This window comes from Ovis canadensis, chromosome 7 (assembly GCF_042477335.2).
Source record: "Ovis canadensis isolate MfBH-ARS-UI-01 breed Bighorn chromosome 7, ARS-UI_OviCan_v2, whole genome shotgun sequence".
Lineage (NCBI taxonomy): Eukaryota > Metazoa > Chordata > Mammalia > Artiodactyla > Bovidae > Ovis > Ovis canadensis.
The window spans coordinates 61,833,916-61,855,224 of record NC_091251.1 but is presented as its reverse complement, the minus strand read 5'-3'; the positions used below and the strand labels follow the sequence as shown (position 1 = coordinate 61,855,224).

General features: G+C 35.1%; 1 protein-coding gene and 1 non-coding gene across 3 annotated transcripts in view; one reads left to right on the top strand and one right to left on the bottom strand.

The window, feature by feature from the left end:
- Positions 1-17,773, top strand: part of MINDY2 (MINDY lysine 48 deubiquitinase 2) — a 77,381-nt gene extending 59,608 nt beyond the window's left edge. For both annotated transcript variants that reach the window (XM_069596380.1, XM_069596381.1), the window contains 3 exons: positions 12,257-12,430; positions 14,979-15,203; positions 15,756-17,773. In XM_069596380.1, the coding sequence (XP_069452481.1) occupies positions 12,257-12,430; positions 14,979-15,203; positions 15,756-15,884 (528 nt within the window). In that variant the 3' untranslated portion in view covers positions 15,885-17,773. The remainder of the gene's footprint in view (positions 1-12,256; positions 12,431-14,978; positions 15,204-15,755) is intronic.
- LOC138444432 (U6 spliceosomal RNA) lies at positions 12,802-12,908 on the bottom strand. Its single transcript, XR_011258463.1, has one exon. It is a non-coding gene; the product is annotated as a U6 spliceosomal RNA (small nuclear RNA).
- Positions 17,774-21,309: the final 3,536 nt, after the last annotated feature.

Sequence of the window (21,309 nt, the reverse complement as noted above, 5' to 3'; positions counted from 1 at the left end):
TTTTTTAAGTTTTAAAAATTTATTTTTGGTTGTTCTGGGTCTTCATTGCTGCCCATGGGCTTTCTTTAGTTATAGCGAGTGGTGGCTACTCTTCTTTGTGGTCATGGGCTTCTCAGTGCAGTGGTTTCTCTTGTTGCAGACCGTAGGCTCTAGGTCCTCAGGCTTCAGTAGTTGTGGTGCATGGGCTCAGTAGTTGTGGCATGCAGCCTCAGTAGTTGAGGTGTGCAGGCTTATTGAAGTTAAGAATCTGACTTCATGTTTCCTTCAACACATTAATCAGTGAACTGTAAAAAGCAGTATAAAATAATGATTTGTTTTCTTACATAGGAATACTCTATAGTCCTAGCTTTCCTACTCTGCTGTTTGTTATAGCAAGGGTTTATTTGTATTATTGCCATATTTAAGCTAGATATGTGATAGGTATAGACCCAGATTTATCCATATTCCTCAGAAATCTAAGGCCAAAGAACTACAAAATCAGAATTATTCCTACATAATAAATACTGCTAGGTCATCTTGCTTTATTTTACCTTATCTCCTCAAGTCCACATTTTGTTCATTCATTTAATCAAATATCTATTGGGCATGATTATGACTGAGTGCTCAACTAAGTACCAGGACTGCAGCCTGAGCAAGGCAGCTCCTGATTTGGCAAGGGAAACACGTTAAATAATTGCACAAGTAGTTATCATTTATTCTGAGATTTACTCTGTAAAGGCTACATACAACATGCTGTGAATACTTTTATTAGACTTATAACCTATTTGAGAGTGTCAGGATAAAAGGGGAGTTGCAGTTAACTAAGCAGATGGAACATGTGTGCAATGCCCTGAGGAGGGAAATAACCTAACTTTGTAAGGAGTTCAAAGAAGGCCTATGTGACTAAAGCATAGAAAATAGGAGGCATGATGTAATAAGGCTCAAGAAATAGATACCAGATCTTATAGAGTTCTCAGTTAAAAGGAAAAATAGGGAATTCCCTGGTGGTCCAGTGGTTGGGACTTGGCACTTTCCCTGCCAGGGCCTGGGTTCAATACCTGGTTGGGGAACTGAGTTCCTATAAGCCACAGTTCAGTTCAGTTGCTCAGTCGTGTCTGACTCTTTGCTGACGTCATGGACTGTAGCTCACCCAGCTTCCCTGTCCATCACCAACTCCCAGAGCTTGCTCAAACTCATGTCCATCAAGTCGATGATGCCATCCAAAAAAAAAAAGGAGAAATAACCCTTGGTCTCCTAATGGCCTAATGATTCTTTTTGTTCTTTCTCTCTCTCTCTTTTTTCCTTTTGCTTATTAGCAGGGGTGAGATAGTTCAGTTAAGAAAACAAGATCACTGACTATCTTTGGTGATTGTTTTACAACTTCCCAAAATTGAACTTTAGATGTTACCTTTTTTTTTTAAAAAAAAATCGAGGCCATACCCCTGACCTGTAAGTCCTTTAATAGTCATCTAGGTATTTGCAGTTTTCCTATGTGGTTGGAAAGAGTGACCCTCTCCTAGAACTCATTCTATGTTAGGTCTGTTTCTGGATTGAGTATGCATTTCTGTGAGATAATGATAGCTGAGGGAATATGTGCATCCTGCTATTTCTCTACTTCTAAGTTTTCTCAGTGAACCTTATTTCATGGCTAAACAGTATATCACTAGTGGTGATACACCTGCCCCTTATATAACATTAACACATTATTGACTGAAAACCTATTAATGCCATAGGCATTAGTTTCTGCAAAAATCCCCTGGTCAATAATGTGTTGAGATGCTTTGGACTTAGAGGCAAGAGTGGACGTGTATTTAGTTAGGAGACTATTGTAGGAGGGCAAGTAAGAGATTGTAATGACTTGAACTAAGATTGTAAAGAAATAGAGAGTAGACAGATTCCATAGACATTTAGGAGATATAATCAACCAGATTTGGTGATTAAGATGGATAGAAATTATTTCAAGCATTAAGACAAATGACAATGAAAACAACTTACAAAATCTAGGGGATGCAACAAAGTCAGTTCTAAAAGGAATTTTATGGTCATACAGGCTTCCTCAAAAGCAAGAAAAATCTCAAACTACTGAGCCTTCCTCCTAAGAGAAGTAGAAGAACAAACAAAATCTGAAGTCAGCAGAAGGAATAAAATAGTAGTGATCAAAGAGGAAATAAAACAGAAATTTTTAAAAATAGAAAAAAAATCAGTGAAACCAAGAGCTGATTGTTTGAAAGTATAAACAGCAAAATTGACACCTCTAGCCAGGCTCACTAAGAAGAAAAGAGAGAGGACCCAAATAAAATAAGAAATGAAGGAGGAAAAATAACATCCAATATTGTAGAAATTTTAAAAACTCATAAATTCTGTGAATATATGCCAACAAACCTAGAAAAAAATGGATAAGTTTCTGTAAACAAGTTTGTCAAAACTGAGTCAAAATGAAACAGGTAATTTGAACAGAATGATCACTAGAAATGAAATAGGATCTGTAATCAAATAAACAAACAAACCCCCAAACCAAAAACTCCTGGCAAACAAAAGTCCAGGACCAGATGGCTTTATTGGAGAATTCTGCCAAACATACAAAGAAAAACTTATCCCTCTCAAAGTATTCCAAAATATTGAAGAGGAAGAAACACTACCAAAGTCATACTGTGAAACCACCCCTGATAGTAAAACCAGACAAAGATACCACAAAAAAAGAAAATTACAAGCCAGTATCTTTGATGAATATAGTTGCAGAAATTCTCAATGAAATATTAGCAAACTGTATCCAACTATACATAAAAAGGATCATATATCATGATCAAGTTGTATTCATTCCAGAATTGCAAGGATGGTTCAAGATATGCAAATCAATCAATGAGATGACAGCCACCTGATCATCTAAATAGGTGCAGAAAAAGCATTTGATAAAATTCAACACACATTCATGATAAAAACTATCACTAGGAGCTTACCTGGTGGCTCAGTGGTAAAAAATCTGCCTGCCTATGTAGGAAATATAGGTTCAATCCCTGATCTGGGAAGATCCCACTTGCTGTGGAACAGCTAAGCCAAAGCAACATAACTGTTGAACCTGTCCTCTAGAACCTGGGAACCACAACTGCCGAGCCCACATACCGCAGGTACTGAAGCCTGTGTGCACTAGAGCCTGTGCCCTACAACAAGAGAAGCTCATGCACTGTAACAAACAGTAGCCCCTGCTTGCCACAACTAGAGAAAAACCTGCATAGCAACAAAAATCTAGCACAGCCTAAAATAAATAAATAAAATTGTGTTTTAAAAAATCTCAACAAAGTGAGTATAGAGGAAACATCTCAACATAATAAAAGTCATTTTTGACAAATCCATAGCTAATATAATACTCAGTGGTGAAAAGCTGAAAACCTTCCTGCTGAATTCAGGAACAAAGCAAAGATGCCTGCTCTCATCACTTCTATTCAACATAGTATTGGAAGTTCTAGCCACAGCAAACAGATAAGAAGAGTAAATAAATGGTATCCACATTGGAAGGAAAGAAGTAAAACTGTCATCCTATGCAGATGACATGATTCTTTATACAGAAAACCCTGAATCCTCCACACAAAAACTATTAGATCTAATAAATAAGTTCAGTAAGGTAGTAGGATACCATATTAATATACAGAAATGCGTTGAATTTCTTTAAGCCAACAAGTATCAGAAATATTTTTTTTAAGTCCTGTTCAAAATTTTATGGAGAAACCCCTCCAAACAGAAAACCTAGAAATAAAACTAACCAAGAAAGTGAAAGACCTGTATACTGAGAACTATAAAACATTGGTAAAGCTAACTGAAGCCAATTCAAAGAAATGGAAAGATATCCTGTGCTCTTGGATGGAAGAATTCATATTATTAAAATGGGCATACTTCCGAAAGCAATCTACAGGTTTAATGCAATCCCTTTCAAATAACCCATGACATTTTCTGCAGAATTAGAACAAACATTCCTAAAATTTTTTTAGGACCACAAAAGACTCAGAATTGCCAAAGCAATCCTGAAGAAAAAGAACAGCTGTAGGCATAATATTCCTAGGCTTTAGAATAACACAAAACTACAGTCATCAAAAAGCATGGGTGGGGGGGAAGCATGGAATTGGCACAAAAACAGATATATGGATCCAGTAGGACAAGATAAAGAACCCACGAATAAACTCACACACCTAAACTCACACAATTAATCTTTAACAAAGGAAACAAGAATAGACAATGGAGAGAAGGCAGTTTCTTTAGGAAGTAGTGTTGGGAAGGTCGGACAGATGCATGTAAATCAATGAAGTTAGAACATTCCCTCACACCATATACAAAAATAAACTCAAAATGACTTAAAGACTTAAATGTTAGACATGACACCGTAAAACTCCTATGCCACCAAATTGGGGCAACTTTGAAAAAATGGACAAGTTTTTGTAAACCTACTGCTTGCTAAAACTGAGTAAGAAGAAACAGACTTTGAACAGACTGATCGCTAGAAGTAAAACAGAATCTGTTTAAAAAAAATTTTTTTAACAATGACAACACCAAAAAACTCCCCAAAAGCCCAGACTAGATAATTTTACTGAAGAATTCCACCAAACATACAGAGAACTTATCTTTCTCAAACTATTCCAGAAGACTGAAGAGGAGGGAACGTTACCAAATTCATTCTATGAGGCCGTTACCTAGAAGAACACATAGGCAAAACATTCTTTGATAAATCACAGCAGTATTCTCTTAGCTCAGTCTCCCAAGGCATAAGAAATAAAAGCAAAGATAAACAAATGGAACCTAATCAAATTTAAAAGCTTTTGCACAGTGTAGGAAATCAACAACTAAAATGTAACCCACTGAATGGGAGAAAACATTTGCAAATGTTGTGTCGTATAAGGGGTTAATTTCCAAAACTACAAAGAACTCATACAACTCAATTTAAAAAATAACTCAATCAAAAATTATTAGAAGACCTAAATAGACATTTCTCCCAAAAGACATACAAATGGCCAACAGGCATATGAAAAGGTGCTCAAAACTGCTAATTATTAGGGAAGTGCAAATGAAAACGACAGTGAGATATTACCCACACTGGTCAAAATGGCCATCATCAAAAAGTTTACAAATAATAAATGCTAGAGAGGGTGTGGAGAAAAGGGTAAACTGTGGGTGGGAAAGTAAATTGGTATAGCTACTATGGAAAACAGTATGAAGATCCCTCAAAAAACTAAGAATAGAACTACCATTTGATCCAACAATTCCACTCCTGGGTGTGTATCCAAAAAAGACGGAAACCCTAGTGGAAAAAGGTACGTGCAACCCTTGTGTTCATAGCAGCACTATTTATAATAGCCAAGACATGTAGCAGCGTAAGTGTACATCAACAGATAAATAGATAAGGAAGATGAGAAAGGATAGACACTTTCATAGGTGAAAGGGGTTGGCCTTTGATTTAAAAAGAGACCTCTTCATCATAAAGAAGGGAAAGAATAGACTATGACTATAGGTTCCTCTGCCTTTTCTAAATCCAGCTTGATTATCTGGAAGTTCTCGGTTCATATACTGCTAAAGCCTAGCTTAAAGAATTTTGAGTATTACCTTGCTAGCATGTGAAATTGTAATTGTATGGTAGTTTGAACATTCTCTGAGGGATCAAAGTGCCAGCATTCATTGGATCATAGAGAAAGCAAAGGAATTCCAAAAATACATCTACTTCTGCTTCATTGACCATACTAACGCCTTTGACTCTGTGGATCACAAAAAATAATGAAAAATTCTTAAAGAAGTGGGAATACCAGACCACCTTACCTGTCTCCTGAGAAACCTGTATGCAGGACAGAAACCCAACAGTTAGAACCTTACATGGAACAATTGTCCAAAACTGGGAAAGAAGTACGTCAAGGTTATATATTGTCACCCTGCTTATTTAACTTATATACAAAGGACATCATGCAAAATGTCAGGCTGGTTGACTCATAAGCTGGAATCAAGATTGCTGGAAGAAATATCAACAAACTCAGATATGCAGTTGTTACCACCCTAGTGACAGAAAGCAAGAACTAAAATGCCTGTTGATGAGGGTGAAAGATGAGAGTGAAAAAGCTGGGTTCAAACTCAACATTCAGAAAACTTAAGATCATGGCATTCAGTCCCATCACTTCATGGCAAATAGATGGGGAAAAAGTAGAAACAGTGGCATTTTATTTTCCTGGGCTCCAGAATCACTGTGGATGATGACTGCAGCCATGAAATTAAAAGACACTTGCTCCTTGGAAGAAAAGCAGTGACATCACTTTGCTGACAAAGGTCCATATAATCAAAGCTATGGTTTTTCCAGTAGTCACGTATACATGTGAGAGTTGAACCATAAAGAAGGCTGCATGCTGAAGAATTAATCCTCTGGTGCTGGAGAAGACTTTTTAAAAAATATTTATTTATTTTAATTGGAGGTTAATTACCTTACAATATTGTATTGGTTTTGGCATACATCAACATGAATCCACCACAGGTATACACGTGTTCCCCAACCTGAATCCCCCTCTCTCCTCCCTCCCCGTACCATCCCTCTGGGTCTTTTGAGAGTCCCTTGGACTACAAGATCAAATCAGTCAATCCTAAAGGAAATCAACCCTGAATATTCATTGGAAGCACTGATGCTGAAGTTGAAGCTCCAATATTTGGCCACTTGAATGCGAAGAGCTGATTCATTGGAAAAGACCCTGATGCTGGGAAAGATTGAAAGCAGGAAGAGAAGGGGGCAACAGAGGATGAGATGGCTGGATGGCATTACCAACTTAATGGACTTGAGTTTGAGTGAACTCTGGGAGATAGTGAAGGACAGGGAGGTCTATGGTGCTGTAGTTCATGGGTTCGCAAAGAGTCAGATATGACTGAGCAACTGAACAACAAATAACAACAATGGCTACAGGTAGGTTTATAGATTTGATGGCAGGAAATAGAGAAAGTTATTGTTTCGGTAGTTCTATTTTCTTTAATGTGTAAGGCAAGATCATTTACTGAGCAGGAACAGGAAGATTTCTAACATTTCACTTTTGAAAGACCCTGATATTTTTAGGGCCGTTTGCATTTGTATTTAATGATCACTTTATTTTGTTTCTTCCTGCTTCTGTAAACTCTTTGGAACACCTAGAGTAGAAACACAGTTCATTCCATGGAATTCTAGATATACTTTCAACAAAAAATAATTTTAATATCTGGATAGAATATTTTCTCAACACTGTATAGATAAATGGTGTCTATAACTAGGGACCTATAATAATAATAAACTATAGACCTAACAGAAGCAGAAGATATTAAGAAGAGATGGCAAGAATACACAGAACTGTACAAAAAGGATCTTCACTGCCCAGATAATCACATTAGTGTAATCACTCATCTAGAGCCAGACATCCTGGAATGTGAAGTCAAGTGGGCCTTAAAAAACATCACTGCAAACAAAGCTAGTGGAGGTGATGGAATTCCATTTGAGCTATTTCAAATCCTGAAAGATGATGCTGTGAAAGTGCTGCACTCAATATGCCAGCAAATTTGGAAAACTCAGCAGTGGCCACAGGACTGGAAAAGGTCCATTTTCATTCCAATCCCAAAGAAAGGCAATGCCAAAGAATGTTCAAACTACCACACAATTGCACTCATCTCACATGCTAGTAAAGTATGCTCAAAATTCTCCAAGCCAGGCTTCAGCAATACATGAGCCGTGAACTTCCTGATGTTCAAGCTGGCTTTAGAAAAGGCAGAGGAACCAGAGATCAAATTGCCAACATCCGCTGGATTGTGGAAAAAGCAAGAGAGTTCCAGAAAAACATCTATTTCTGGTTTATTGACTATGCCCAAACCTTTGACTGTGTGGATCACAATAAACTGTGGAAAATTCTTAAAGAGATGGGAATACCAGACCACCTAACCTGCCTCTTGAGAAATCTATATGCAGGCTAGGAAGCAAGAGTTAGAACTGGACATGGAACAACAGACTGGTTCCAAATAGGAAAAGGGGTACGTCAAGGCTGTATATTGTCATCCTGCTTATTTAACTTATATGCAGAGTACATCATGAGAAATGCTGGACTGGAAGAAGCACAAGCTGGAATCAAGATTGCCGGGAGAAATATCAATAACCTCAGATATGCAGATGACACCACCCTTATGGCAGAAAGTGAAGAGGAACTAAAAAAGCCTCTTGATGAAAGTAAAAGAGGAGAGCGAAAAAGTTGGCTTAAAGCTCAACATTCAGAAAACGAAGATCATGGCATCCGGTCCCATCACTCCATGGGAAATAGATGGAGAAACAGTGGAAACAGTGTCAGACTTTATTTTGGGGGGCTCCAAAATCACTGCAGATGGTGACTGCAGCCATGAAATTAAAAGACGCTTACTCCTTGGAAGGAAAGTTATGACCAACCTAGATAGCATATTCAAAAGCAGAGACATTACCTTGCCGACTAAGGTCCATCTAGGCAAGGCTATTGTTTTTCCAGTAGTCATGTGTGGAAGTTAAGAGTTGGACTGTGAAGAAGGCTGAGCGCCGAAGAATTGATGCTTTTGAATTACGGTGTTGGAGAAAACTCTTGAGAGTCCTTGGACTGCAAGGAGATCCAACCAGTCCATTCTGAAGGAGATCAACCCTGGGATTTCTTTGGAAGGAATGATGCTAAAGCTGAAACTCCAGTACTCTGGCCACCTCATGCGAAGAGTTGACTCATTGGAAAAGACTTTTTTTTTTTTTTTTAATAATCTTTGAGCAAATAATACAGCAGTAGCTTTACTAACTCTAAGGAAGTACTTCTAGACTTATCTTTATTTAAATTTCATCCAGCATAGTGAAGTGAAGTCTCTCCGTCGTGTCCGACTCTTTGCGACCCCGTGGACTGTAAGCTACCAGACTCCTCCATCCTTGGGATTTTCCAGGCAAGAATACTGGAGTGGGTTACCATTTCCCTCTCCATGGAAAAGACTTTGGTGCTGGGAGGGACTGGGGGCAGGAGGAGAAGGGGATAACCGAGGATGAGATGGCTGGATGGCATCACTGATTCGATGGATGCGAGTCTGAGTGAACTCCGGGAGTTGATGATGGACAGGGAGGCCTGGCGTGCTGCAGTTCGTGGGGTCGCAAAGAGTTGGACACAACTGAGCGACTGAACTGAACTGAACCAGTCTATAATAAATTGGCAGTCAGTCAAAAGTATCTGTAAGTGTATTATTCCATTAATGGAGCTTATTTTTACTGTGATTTGTAGAAAAGATTTTTATGCTTTCTGGTACCCATATCATTATCTCATTTAATTTTCACAACTCCCCTCTGAGGAGTGGATATTATTATTCCCACTTTACATCCGAGAGACCAGGCTTTAAATAATTCAAATCCAACCTAGTTAACCAGAAACTAGCAGTGTTTTCCTCTGTACTTAAAGGCTGGAATTACTTTTGTATTACAGTATTATCAGATTTTCTTCTGTCTTGCCAATTTACAAAATGTGATGGCTTTATGTATATTGTTAATACAAATAATATATACTCTGTATGAAATTATTAGTATATTTTACATAGAATAGATTTTTGTTCAGTCTTTAATAGTTAAAAGTGCCCATTTTAAAAAATTATGAAAATTATCTAATATATTTTCACATAATAAAATGTACATTTATATATTAATAATTATGAATTTAATATATGTATTTTGTATTTTTTGATGAAATTAATATTTTAGAGACTGGTGAGTGAGATTAGGAAAAAGATTTAAGGTTAGGTAAGCAAACTTTGGCTAGACAATATAACAGCAGTGCTGGGATACAAAAGCAAGAATTTTTTTTTTTCCTTTTTAGCCACACCACATGGTTTGCGTTTAGTTCCTAAACCAGGGATTGAACTTGGGCCACAGTAGTGAAACATTACTTCCTAACTACTGGACATCCAGGGAATTCCCAAGAAATATTCTTAGTGGTGATTTAATTGTAGACTGTCAGGAACAAATGAACTTAAAGTATTCAGTACAGCATGGATACATGCTTTGCTATTTTACACTGCAGCTGTGTCAAGGAACTGTTAAGTAATAACCAGCATTGTTGTCAGTGGACCAATTATAGACTTTTTTGATAAATGTCAACATCTAAAAGAGGAAGAAATTGAGGCTGGTGTCCATAAGAAGATAGGTTAGATATGCAAGAAATGACTACCCTTTTAATTAAAACTTTTAAATATTCATGTGCTATGGTCAGTACTCTTGCCTGGAGAATCCCATGGACGGAGGAGCCTGGTAGGCTGCAGTCCATGGGGTCGCTAAGAGTCGGACACGAATGAGTAACTTCACTTTCACTTTTCACTTTCATGCATTGGAGAAGGAAATGGCAACCCACTCCAGTGTGCTTGCCGGGAGAATCCCAGGGACGGGGGAGCCTGGTGGGCTGCCATCTATGGGGTCACACAGAGTCGGACACGACTGAAGCGACTTAGCAGAGCAGCAGCAGCATGGTTAGTAATAGCTTTCATAAAAACCCTCCTAGAATTTACCTTTCCTAAAGTGTCATTTGGAGAAAAATTATTGATAAGATTATAGTTCTTTCCCAACAAACAGCCAATCTAATATACGACCTACATAGAATAAATTGTAAAACTTATATATTGTATAATATGTTGAAATGCATTGTGATAAGTATTAAACAAAAAGGGTCAGACTTGTTCAGTGGAAAATTAAGTTTTTACTCTTTAATTTTCCTAGAACAAGGTAAACCCTATCTGGGTATTAAAAATATGTTAGGTCAAGCCTGAAATGTATTAGTAGAGATAAGTAAGTAAACAGACAATGATAATTCAGTGTATGAAGTGCTGTAATAGTGTTAAGTTCAGAATTCTGTGGAATCACAGAAAAGGAGAAGCTAATACCAGAGTAAGGTGGGATCATTACAATCCATGATATGAATCCTCAATCACTTAGCATAGTGCTGAGTATATGGCAGGCACTCAATATTTGATAAATTGGAACATACTTGATTTTTTAAAAAATAATCCTGGACTTAATTTTTGCTTAAAATAGTATCTTTAAACTTTATACCATAATGTTTTTCTTTTTTTTTTTTTAATTTTAGTTTTTTATTTTTTAAATTTTAAAATCTTTAATTCTTACATGCCATAATGTTTTTCTTTATAAATACTTTTCATGTTGCTGTAGTCATTTCAGTGACCTTATAAATTAACCAATGTCTACAGCTGATGCTTGAATGTAACTGCTACTAGACAATAGGAAAGACTGTACCCTAGGAAGAGCTGTGTCTCACAGTGCTGGACACATAATAAATGTTCCAGAGTAACTACTTAGTTTTTTTTTTTTAAGCTTCAGAATTTATTCAGTAATTTTGCTACACGTACCACAAGTCTTTAAAGGAATTTCTTATTATTAAGATTGTGTATAAGTGAAAACTTGAAAACTATGATTCTTGTGCAATTATAAATACTATATTAACCAGTGGGAACTCTAAGTAATTGAAAGTCTTATCCTTGGCAAATCTGAGGAAAAAATTGCTTACAAGCATTATACTAGGGACCCTTTACATATGATTGCAATTAGAACTGATGCATATGAACAGTTAGAGATCAATGCTAAATTCTATGATAATGACTATAAATACATTATGAATACATTGATTCAATAAATATTAGACTCCAGCTTTATGATACAGCCTACAGTAGGCCAAGAGATAGACTATATAGTCTGGAGAACAAGGAGGAAAATATAATCATTGTGTAGTATGATTCAGTGCTACAATAAAAAAAGTACAAAGTACCATTGGTGTATATAAATTAAGAGCAGCAAATGGTGCAGACAGGGAAAAATTGATATGGATTGGATTAGTGATATAGGCTTAATTTTTTTAAGAAATAGGCAATATTATATAATTTTTTTGTACTATGTCTTGTTATTTGATGTATTTTTTAGGGACTTATTGTCTAGTATTTTTCTATTTTGTGAAGGGAGATTAAAAAATCCCAAGGGGCTGTTTATAAGTTATGAATTAGTTGAGACTCTAAGAGCTCCTAATTCTCATTATACTATGGTGTAGCAATTATAAAATATATTCAAAGTCAAGTGGATATAACTTAGTGAGCAAGTAAGTTATCTACTTGGTCTACTATTTATTATGTCATATAGTAGGATGACATAACAGGAAATTAGTAGGAATAATTATATTTTAAACAGATTATATAATTTATTTTAAATTATAAATTTTTAAACTAGTTTTAATCAACTTAACAGTCCTTTTTCTTATTTCTTATTAAGGGTCTACTATATTTGTTGGTAACAGACCAAGGATTTCTCACTGAAGAAAAAGTTGTTTGGGAAAGCCTACACAATGTTGATGGTGATGGAAATTTCTGTGACTCAGAATTTCATCTGCGGCCTCCTTCAGATCCTGAAACTGTATACAGAGGACAACAAGATCAGATAGATCAGGTAAATATGTTTCATCTTCATATTGTTTTATTGATAAATGCTCATTCCTTTCAAATATGAATTTGGTTATTCAGAATTTTGAACTAAAGATTTGTTAATTAATATATCAATACTTGTGAAATTCTATTACTTCCTAAATAGGTAAATGATTATTCTACATTAATTGTACACTTTGGTTCAGAAGGCCTAATTATATTGAACTGTGAAGGTCATGGTAAAGAGTTGGAATTTTATTCTAATTGTAGGAGGGAAGATATGCCAGATATTAAACATGGAAGTGACAATGATCTAATTTACCTGTTTTCTTAAAGTGAGGTAACATTAGTTTATAACATGTTTCATATGTACAACAGTATATGTCTACTTCTGTAAAAAATGTGGGATGCTTCACAAATTTGTATGTCATCCTTGCATAGGGGCCATGTTAATCTCCTCTGTGTCATTCCAATTTTAGTATATATGCTGCTGAAGGAAGCACTGCTTTACCTTTTTAAAAACCTGCTATGTGGCAAATGCATAGGAAGGACACTGGTGTAAGCAAAGTAGCGATTTGCTTAGCTTTAGTGGTAGAGACGAAGAGATGAGTACATATTTGAGATCTATTTTGGTTAGTTAGAAAAAAGTAGTACAGAGGGAGTCTTCAAGATTGCATGCACTGGGTAAAGAGTAGGGGGTGTTCTAAGCCTTAGAATCCAAGGTAAGGAGGAACAGACACTTTTACAGCGGGAGCTGCACTGCTGGTAGAATTCTTATTTAGAACTGAGATAGATGAAATTTTTGCTTGTTGGCGGGTAGACTTAGAGCCACAGTTGCGTTTATTACTAGAAGTCTAACAATGATGTGACATTTTCTAACTGAGGTGGAAATATGGTTATGTTAAACAGTTGGCACATGTTTTGCTGATAACAATTTAAGTGCATAGAGACTGTGTTCGTTTAGCCAGTATTCATTGAGCAGTTGTATTGAACACTGTAACTAGGTCCTGGGGACACAAAGATAAATCATTCTGTCCTGTTCTCAGTGACTCGGCAGTCAGTTGGGGAGGCAGGTATTTTACCAACTAATATATAAGTTCTGTAATGGCAGTTTGAATAGCAAGCTGTGAATGGACAAAAGAATACTTGATTCAAACAAATGCTAATCTTTCTAGGACTCTCAACTTTGCTTTGACAAACAGCCATAGTAATCCATACTCATTTTCCTCCAGAAGGTATACAGGGGCATTGTTTTTAAGTGTTATTTAAGAGAAATATATAAGATTTTTAAACCACTGTATATAAAAAATATTGGCACACAGGGATTTTAGTAAAGCAGTAGATTGCCACAGTAATCTAGTCATAAGATCTTGAGAATATACATATGATATTGTTTGCAAAGTAACAAAGAAGCGAGTCTTTGCTGATGGTCCAGTGGCTAAGATTTCACGGTCCCAAGGCAGGAGGCCCAGGTTCAATCCCTGCTTAGGGGACTAGCTCCTACATGCTGCTACTAAGAGTTCACATGCCACAACTGAAAAATGATCCCGCATGTCAGATCGAAGATCCCATGTGTGTCAACTAAAGATCTCCTTTGCCACAACTAGGATCCAGTGCAGCCAAATAAGTGAATAAATAAAAATAAATTTTTTTTAAAGTATCAAAGACTTGGCAAAGAGTGGAGTTTGAAGAATCGAGGAGAAAAATTTGAAGGACAATTTCTTGATGCCTCTAAGATGATCATGCTAGATAGTACAAGGTGTTCACAGGCAACAACCTTTTACATATCTTCTGTGATTATTTATAATTCTCTTACTTTGAGAGTGTGCTGGGGGAGGTGCACAGAATAGTCAAGTTTCATTCAGCACTAATTCGTAATAAAAGTGGACGTTAAGTTAGATGTATAACTTTTGACCAAAGATGCATCACTTTATCTCATAGGAAATAATCTGAGTATGTGTATAGGAGGAGTAAGAGCATGATTAAGTAACTGCATATGATTGTTTGATGGACAGCTACATTGGCTTTAAAAATTGTCTTTGGAAGACTTTAATAAATAATTTGGGTCTGTGTTTATGATTTTTTTAAAACAGACTTTTATGACATTAAATAGAAAATAAAACAGATTATGAAAGTTTCAGGAGTTGGAAGATGTATTTAAATCCATATGTGAATATAGAAAAAACCGAGATGAATTATATATTAATTGTTAACAGTAGTTGACTCTATGACGATAATATGGTAATCTTAACTTTCCTATTTATGCTTTTTTATTTTGTATCAATTTTCTATAGACATGTGCTTCTCTCTTTTATAAACTTTCTTGAATGCCTTATATACTGCTGCTAGAGAGAATTTTAAATGAATTTTTAAAATATTGATAACAATGGCAGTATTGCCGAAATAATACTGTTTCCCAAACAGAAATAATAAACTTTTATTTTTATATTTAACATCTAGTATGTTTTAAAAAAGCCATTTTCATAGATTTGTAGATATAAGCTCTGGATTTATACACATTAGTTCTTGGGTAAAATCTCACAGCTAAAGATGGTTATCATTTAATTTCTTAGGACTATCTTATGGCTTTATCTTTACAACAAGAACAGCAGAGCCAAGAGATCAATTGGGAACAAATACCTGAAGGAATCAGTGATTTGGAACTAGCAAAGAAACTCCAAGAAGAAGAGGATCGACGAGCTTCTCAATATTACCAGGAACAGGAACAAGCTGCAGCAGCTGCTGCTTCTGCTTCCGCTTCTGCTTCCGCTTCTGCTTCTGCTTCTACACAGGCCCCGGTAAAGACTAGTGTTCTGACTCTTAAATATAAGGATCATTTTAGCAATAAAGAAATGTGTGCTGAGATTAAAACTTTTAAATTAGGTATTGACTCTGTTAGCATTTTAGCATCCATGGGTTTTATGACACAGTCCTAAGTTTGTGATTATCTTGCTGCTGCTGCTGCTGCTAAGTCGCTTCAGTCGTGTCCGACTCTGTGCGACCCCATAGACGGCAGCCCACCAGGCTCCCCTGTCCCTGGGATTCTCCAGGCAAGAACACTGGAGTGGGTTGCCATTTCCTTCTCCAATGCATGAAAGTGAAAAGTGAAAGGGAAGTTGCTCACATGTTATTTATTGTTTATTTACTTACAATAATGGATACATTAATTATATCTATTCTGAATGATAGAGGCAATTACGCAGGTACCATATAACATTAAAAATTTATATACCAGTAGCCTTTTTTCCGTTACTGATGCCTTTTACTTTCATGGTTTTTCTTTCTAGGTAACTCTGCTTAAGCATCTTAGAAAAATTGTGATAATTTCTTCCTGTTTATTTTCCTTAAAGCAAAGCCAGCCAGCGCAAGCCTCTCCGTCAAGTGGCAGACAATCTGGAAACAGTGAACGTAAACGAAAGGAACCACGAGAAAAAGATAAAGAAAAGGAAAAGGAGAAAAATAGCTGTGTCATTTTGTAACAAGTGTGGATTCTGTTGGAGCCATCTGTATGTCTTCAGAAACAACCATAGGAGGAAAGGAAGAAAAACCGATAAATACCGTCTGTGCCTGATTTCCCAATGGATTTTGTTCATGTTTATCAGGGGAAAGGTTGTTACTTAATTACAATCAGACTTTTTAAAATCACACAGTATACTCTTTATGAGCTGGAGTTTCATGTTACAAGTTGGAAATGCTGTGTTGTTATTCATGAAAAATAATGCACTTGTAGCCAAATAAGTAAATAACAGCAAATTTTATGTCATAGTGACATTCATAACTCATATCAGTTAGTAAGCTATTTCATTTTCTGTTCTAACAATGAATAGAGATAATTGATTTTGTCTGATTCCTTCCTCAAATCTAAATATTAGCACAATAGTTTCTGAAATTAATTTTTACAATGTTAAATTATGATCTGATCCATGAGAAACCAGGGGTTTAATATAGATTTAAAAAGAAAAAAAGAGACAATAATAATAATAATAAATAACCCTCAGTTGTATATTGGACTAGTTCAGCCCTTGAACAGCTTTACCTTTGTTTAGGAATGTACATTTTAGATATACGTTGAGAAACTGATAATGGAACTTGGATTTAATTTAGATAAGAAAAAAAAAATTTATTTCTTTTCCAGTAACAAAATTACATAACACTAATACTCTCAAAATTAGATCTTAAAACTTTGTAGTGTTGTAAAATTTTGAGGAGTTTTAAAATCTTTAATATAGGTTACTTGGACCACAGTTACTATTTATTCAGTGTGACAAGTGAGTATAAAGAGAAAACCACAGTGGATGCTAGCCCTTGTAAATATAGGGATTTACAAAAAGAGATAGTTCAGTGTCTACCTTTTTCTATAATTACCTTGAACCTTAAAATTTAAATCATGTTTATTTTGTAGAAAATTAAGTATACTTATTAAATCAAAAAAAAAGCACATTTCTGAAAGGATGTTAGAGATAGTCTCTGAGTCTAGTAGAAAAGCATTATTAAAAATCTGTTTGACGATAGATAAGAATTTGGAGGAATTTATGTAGAAACAATCAGATTTTTCTAACTTATAAGAACCAAATAACCTATAACATCTTATAGTGTTTCTAGGATTCAGAAAGAATATTTATTGAACTTTATTATGAGGCAACACATATTTTCCTGTATTTCTATAGTTTGGAAAACTATCCTTGATAGTCCTTTTTATATGCTTTATATTTAAAAGTTTGTTTTAGTCATTTTTGAAAAGACTATTGCTGCTGTAAGTAGTTACGTGATTTACATTCTAAGCCTCAGTAAATTTGTCTGTTCAAGAGCATCTTAATTTAACCTGAGCATCCACTTAGAGAATGCTTTTTGTGGTCTGAGGGGACGAAAGACTACAAAAAAACCCATCGTCTTGATTTCTTAAGCTATGTCCTTCACATTCTCTGTGATCCAAGACCAGTTGTGGGATAAATCTATATATAAAAAGTAAAGTCTTATTTATGGATGAAGTTATTCTAAGAGAAATATTCAGGGTCAAGCTGTATCTTTTATGTCTGCCTGTATCACATGTCTCTTTATGTTATACCATTTGTTATTCCTTCAAATTTCACATGCTAGCATGGTAAGTCATCAGAGAACCTGTTTGGTTTATAAAACTTTCATACAAAATATTTGGTGAGCCTCTTGACCGTAACCCAAAATATGCATATAGTGCTCAAGTAATCAGATATAAAATGTATTACACAGTTCTCTGTTAGCTCAAACAATTGATTTTTAGGCCGAGTTTATTCTTGATATCACTGTTGGTTAAAGGGGGAAACACAGTGTCGGTGCATTATATTTTATTAAGAAACAAAACAATAAATCCTGAGAAATTTTTAAAAATGTATTTGAGGCATACTTTTCCATAATTATATTCTTAACTATTCATTGCCCTTGAAAAACATATGTGTAGAAGTTATTCCTCTGTTAGTTGTTACTGTCTTCTTAATTTGTTCCAAAGACAACACTGCCATTCTGCATTCCCATTGAAGGAAGAAAAATTTACTCGAAACCAGCAGTACTGCTATCAGATAAGTAAATGTCAATGTATACTTATGAGAAATAAGTAAGAAATATAACGTGTTTGCTAATTCAGCCTTTTTTTATGTAATATTTCCCACTTGGGCTTTCTTACATTCCTGAAATTCAGTTTGGTATACCAAGAGTAATAATGATAAAATGTTTACTTTGAATACTGTGGGGGGGAAATTAAATGTTTAATTCTGTTAAAAAAATTTCTTAGAGATCTGGTTTTACATCCTTGAAAGTAAAAAAGAATTTAGAGCAATTATGTTTTTATTTTGCTCAAGTCAACAAATTACATATTCAGACATGTCATTGTTGGTTTGGGTATATTGGAATTTGATAGTGGTGTATTAGTCTTTCCTTCACAGTACTTTGTAATGCTTGAAAATTGTTACATGTATAAGACTAGCAGAAATTAGAACTTAAACATTTTTGTTTTTAAGATTTATAGGCTAGATTAGAGGCACATTTGCATCAACCAGTCACCATTAGAGCTAGCAAAAGAGGCAGATGAATGAATGGATACGGTCATTGAACTTTCTCGTACTTTCAAAGACTATTCCTTAAGGTTAGTGACCAGTCTTTATTAACAGTATGAAAATTTTCTCATGCCAATCCCAACAGTGCTGTGATTTACAGTGTTATCAACACTTAAAAATTGTGTTTTGTGTGTGTGTGTGTGTGTGTGTGTTTCTGAAGCAAGGATCTATGACTCCTAGATCTAATAGATTCTCAAGGGAATCTGGGAATGTTCCTCAAATTTAAGAATCATTGTAAGCATACGCACACCAAGCTATTTGAGGCAGTTAAAACTGGCATTTGGCTGCTTCCTGTAAAATGCTAGTTCATTGTGCATAGGTAAAGTATCTTATTTCATGTTTCAAGGTGTCCAGTAAGTAGTTGAATGAGACATATAGATTTAAGTATTAGAATTAGGCTTTGGAATATATTTTCTGTCTAACATCTCTAGTATTTGACTACTTCTCCCACATTATGTTTTGAATTTTTCCCCATACTTCTTGATCTTAGCTTAATTAACAAGCAGTTTACTATCAGATTGATTGAATCCAACATTAACCATTTTGTACTTTCACAAAACTGTAACATTTTGTTTTCAATGAATAAGCAGCTCAGTTCACTAAGAGACAAAACATCTCGAGAGGAAAGGACTAGAAGTCAAATATATATTTAAAAAGAGAACTATATTAATGTTGGCCTTTCAAGCAGATACTTATAAAATCCTACTGGACAAAAATCAAGGCAAGAATTTCTAGAGCTGTCCTAAAACAAATCATTTGTTTTTTTTTAAAAAAGCAAATTGATGACATTTCATTTAACTTTCCTGTTAAATGAAGTTATAGTAAAACATGATGGAAAGCTTATGGCTTTTACCTATCACAAAATATTTGGACATACAACTTAAACCCTAATAATAAATTTACTAAAATTTGATAAAAATAAGATCGCATTAAAGATAGCATATAATTTGTATTTTAAGGGATGGGAAATGTGAAATTCTGAAGCATTTTGTCTGAAAACCTGGCTTTTATCCTGCCTTCAGCAAATTTACTGTGCCTCAGTTTAAGTATCTAAAGAGTGCTCATTTTAGTGCTTTGCACCTTCGATAAGCACAGGGTATTATTGAAATAATCATAAATATTACACATCTTTTGCTCTTGAATGTGTAGATGTTTTTCCCCAGTGGCAATATTTCTACAGCCAGTTTTTTTCTGAATGCTGTTAAGTGTGGAGAGTTGTCTTGTGTTTGAGTATGGCATCTTCTCCTCCCCAAGTGTGTGTGTGTTTTGTTTTGCTGCACTGCACAGTATGTGGGATCTTAATTCCCAAACCAGGGAGTAAACCCATGCCCCCTGCAGTGGAAGTGCTGAATCTTAACCACTGGATGCCAGGGACTTCCCTCTTCCACAAATGTAGGATTTTACAGTTGCTTTTGTGTTCCGTAGGGCTACAAAATCAAAACCAAGAGTACTTGGGAGTATAAAAGGGTTGAAAATCTATCTTTTCCAGTATCTTTAATATATCTAAATATTTAGATTCTGTTCCTTCATGGAATAAAGTACAGTGGGATCAGATTACTGATACATATATATGAATGTTTTTGCTGGATAAAATTCATTTAGATCTCTTATGTATTGTCCTTTTTAGGATTATTTAATTTTTTTTTAACTATAAAATGTTATTTGATATATACAGTTAAATTTCTGTTAGAAAGTAACCAAAAATAGTAAAAGAACTAACTGGAATCAGAGTTCAGTTCTTAGGTCCTCTAGTTATTGAGTGTCATTTTTACAGATGTCCAGCGCTCTTTGGAAAAAGTGAAAAATTGTGGTTACTCTTTTGGAATGACACTTTAAAACTAAAATTATAATCAAAGGCTTCTTGAATAAAATATACTATAATACAGAGATAATGCAGTCTAAAGGGACAAATTGCAGGACCCTGTTAATTTATTTTGAAGATTTATTTAAATTTTAACTCATGGATGTCTTTTAATCCCATTATTTCTACTGTTAGAAATTAGAGTTTAGTAAATTATGATATGCATATATGTATTTTACATGGATTCTAATGTCTGACTTTCCTTTTCTGATCCCCCAAAAAATTCAGCTCATAATGCAGGGCAAAGGTGTTCAACTGTTTCCTCAAGCTTAGCTTTATACTGCTGACCTGAGAAGGAGTGAAATTTAGACTTGTCTACCTATAATACATTTTTTTACAGCATAGAAAACTATCCCAGAAAAGGTGTTAAAATACCATGGCAGAAACATAAAACCTAAACTTTAAACCACTGTAGATTTAAAGATCAAAAAGTTATATGTTACAATGTCTCTACTTAGTCTGATATTAATTCTAAGAATTCCTTCAAACCACTTAATTTGTCACAATTAACTTTAAGGATTTTGTATCTATCCTTACTGCAATATCCTGACAGGCAGAGGTACCTCCTAGATTAGATGGTAGACAAAGCAAAATTTTTCTGAAGGTGATCCTGGCTTCTTTGGCACTAGTGTAGTTATAGCTTTAAATAAGAATTCAGGAAACTGAAATACCTATTTAAATTCTCAAATCAAAGACCTGTCCAAATGAGCATTATAACTGAAATACCCTGCAGAACAGTTCTAACTAATGAAATATGTTTTAAGACTAAGATTGGCATTTAATCCTCTCCTATATGTCTCTCAATTTTGTCTGTTTTTGTTGTTTTTTACATGGTAGTTGAATGAAATAGCCATTTTTTCCAGGGTATATAGGATATCCTAGAGCTTTACAGATTTTTAAAGATGAGAATTTGAAAAGCTTCCAGTGGTTTTTGTTAAAATGCTGTTTTCTTAATAA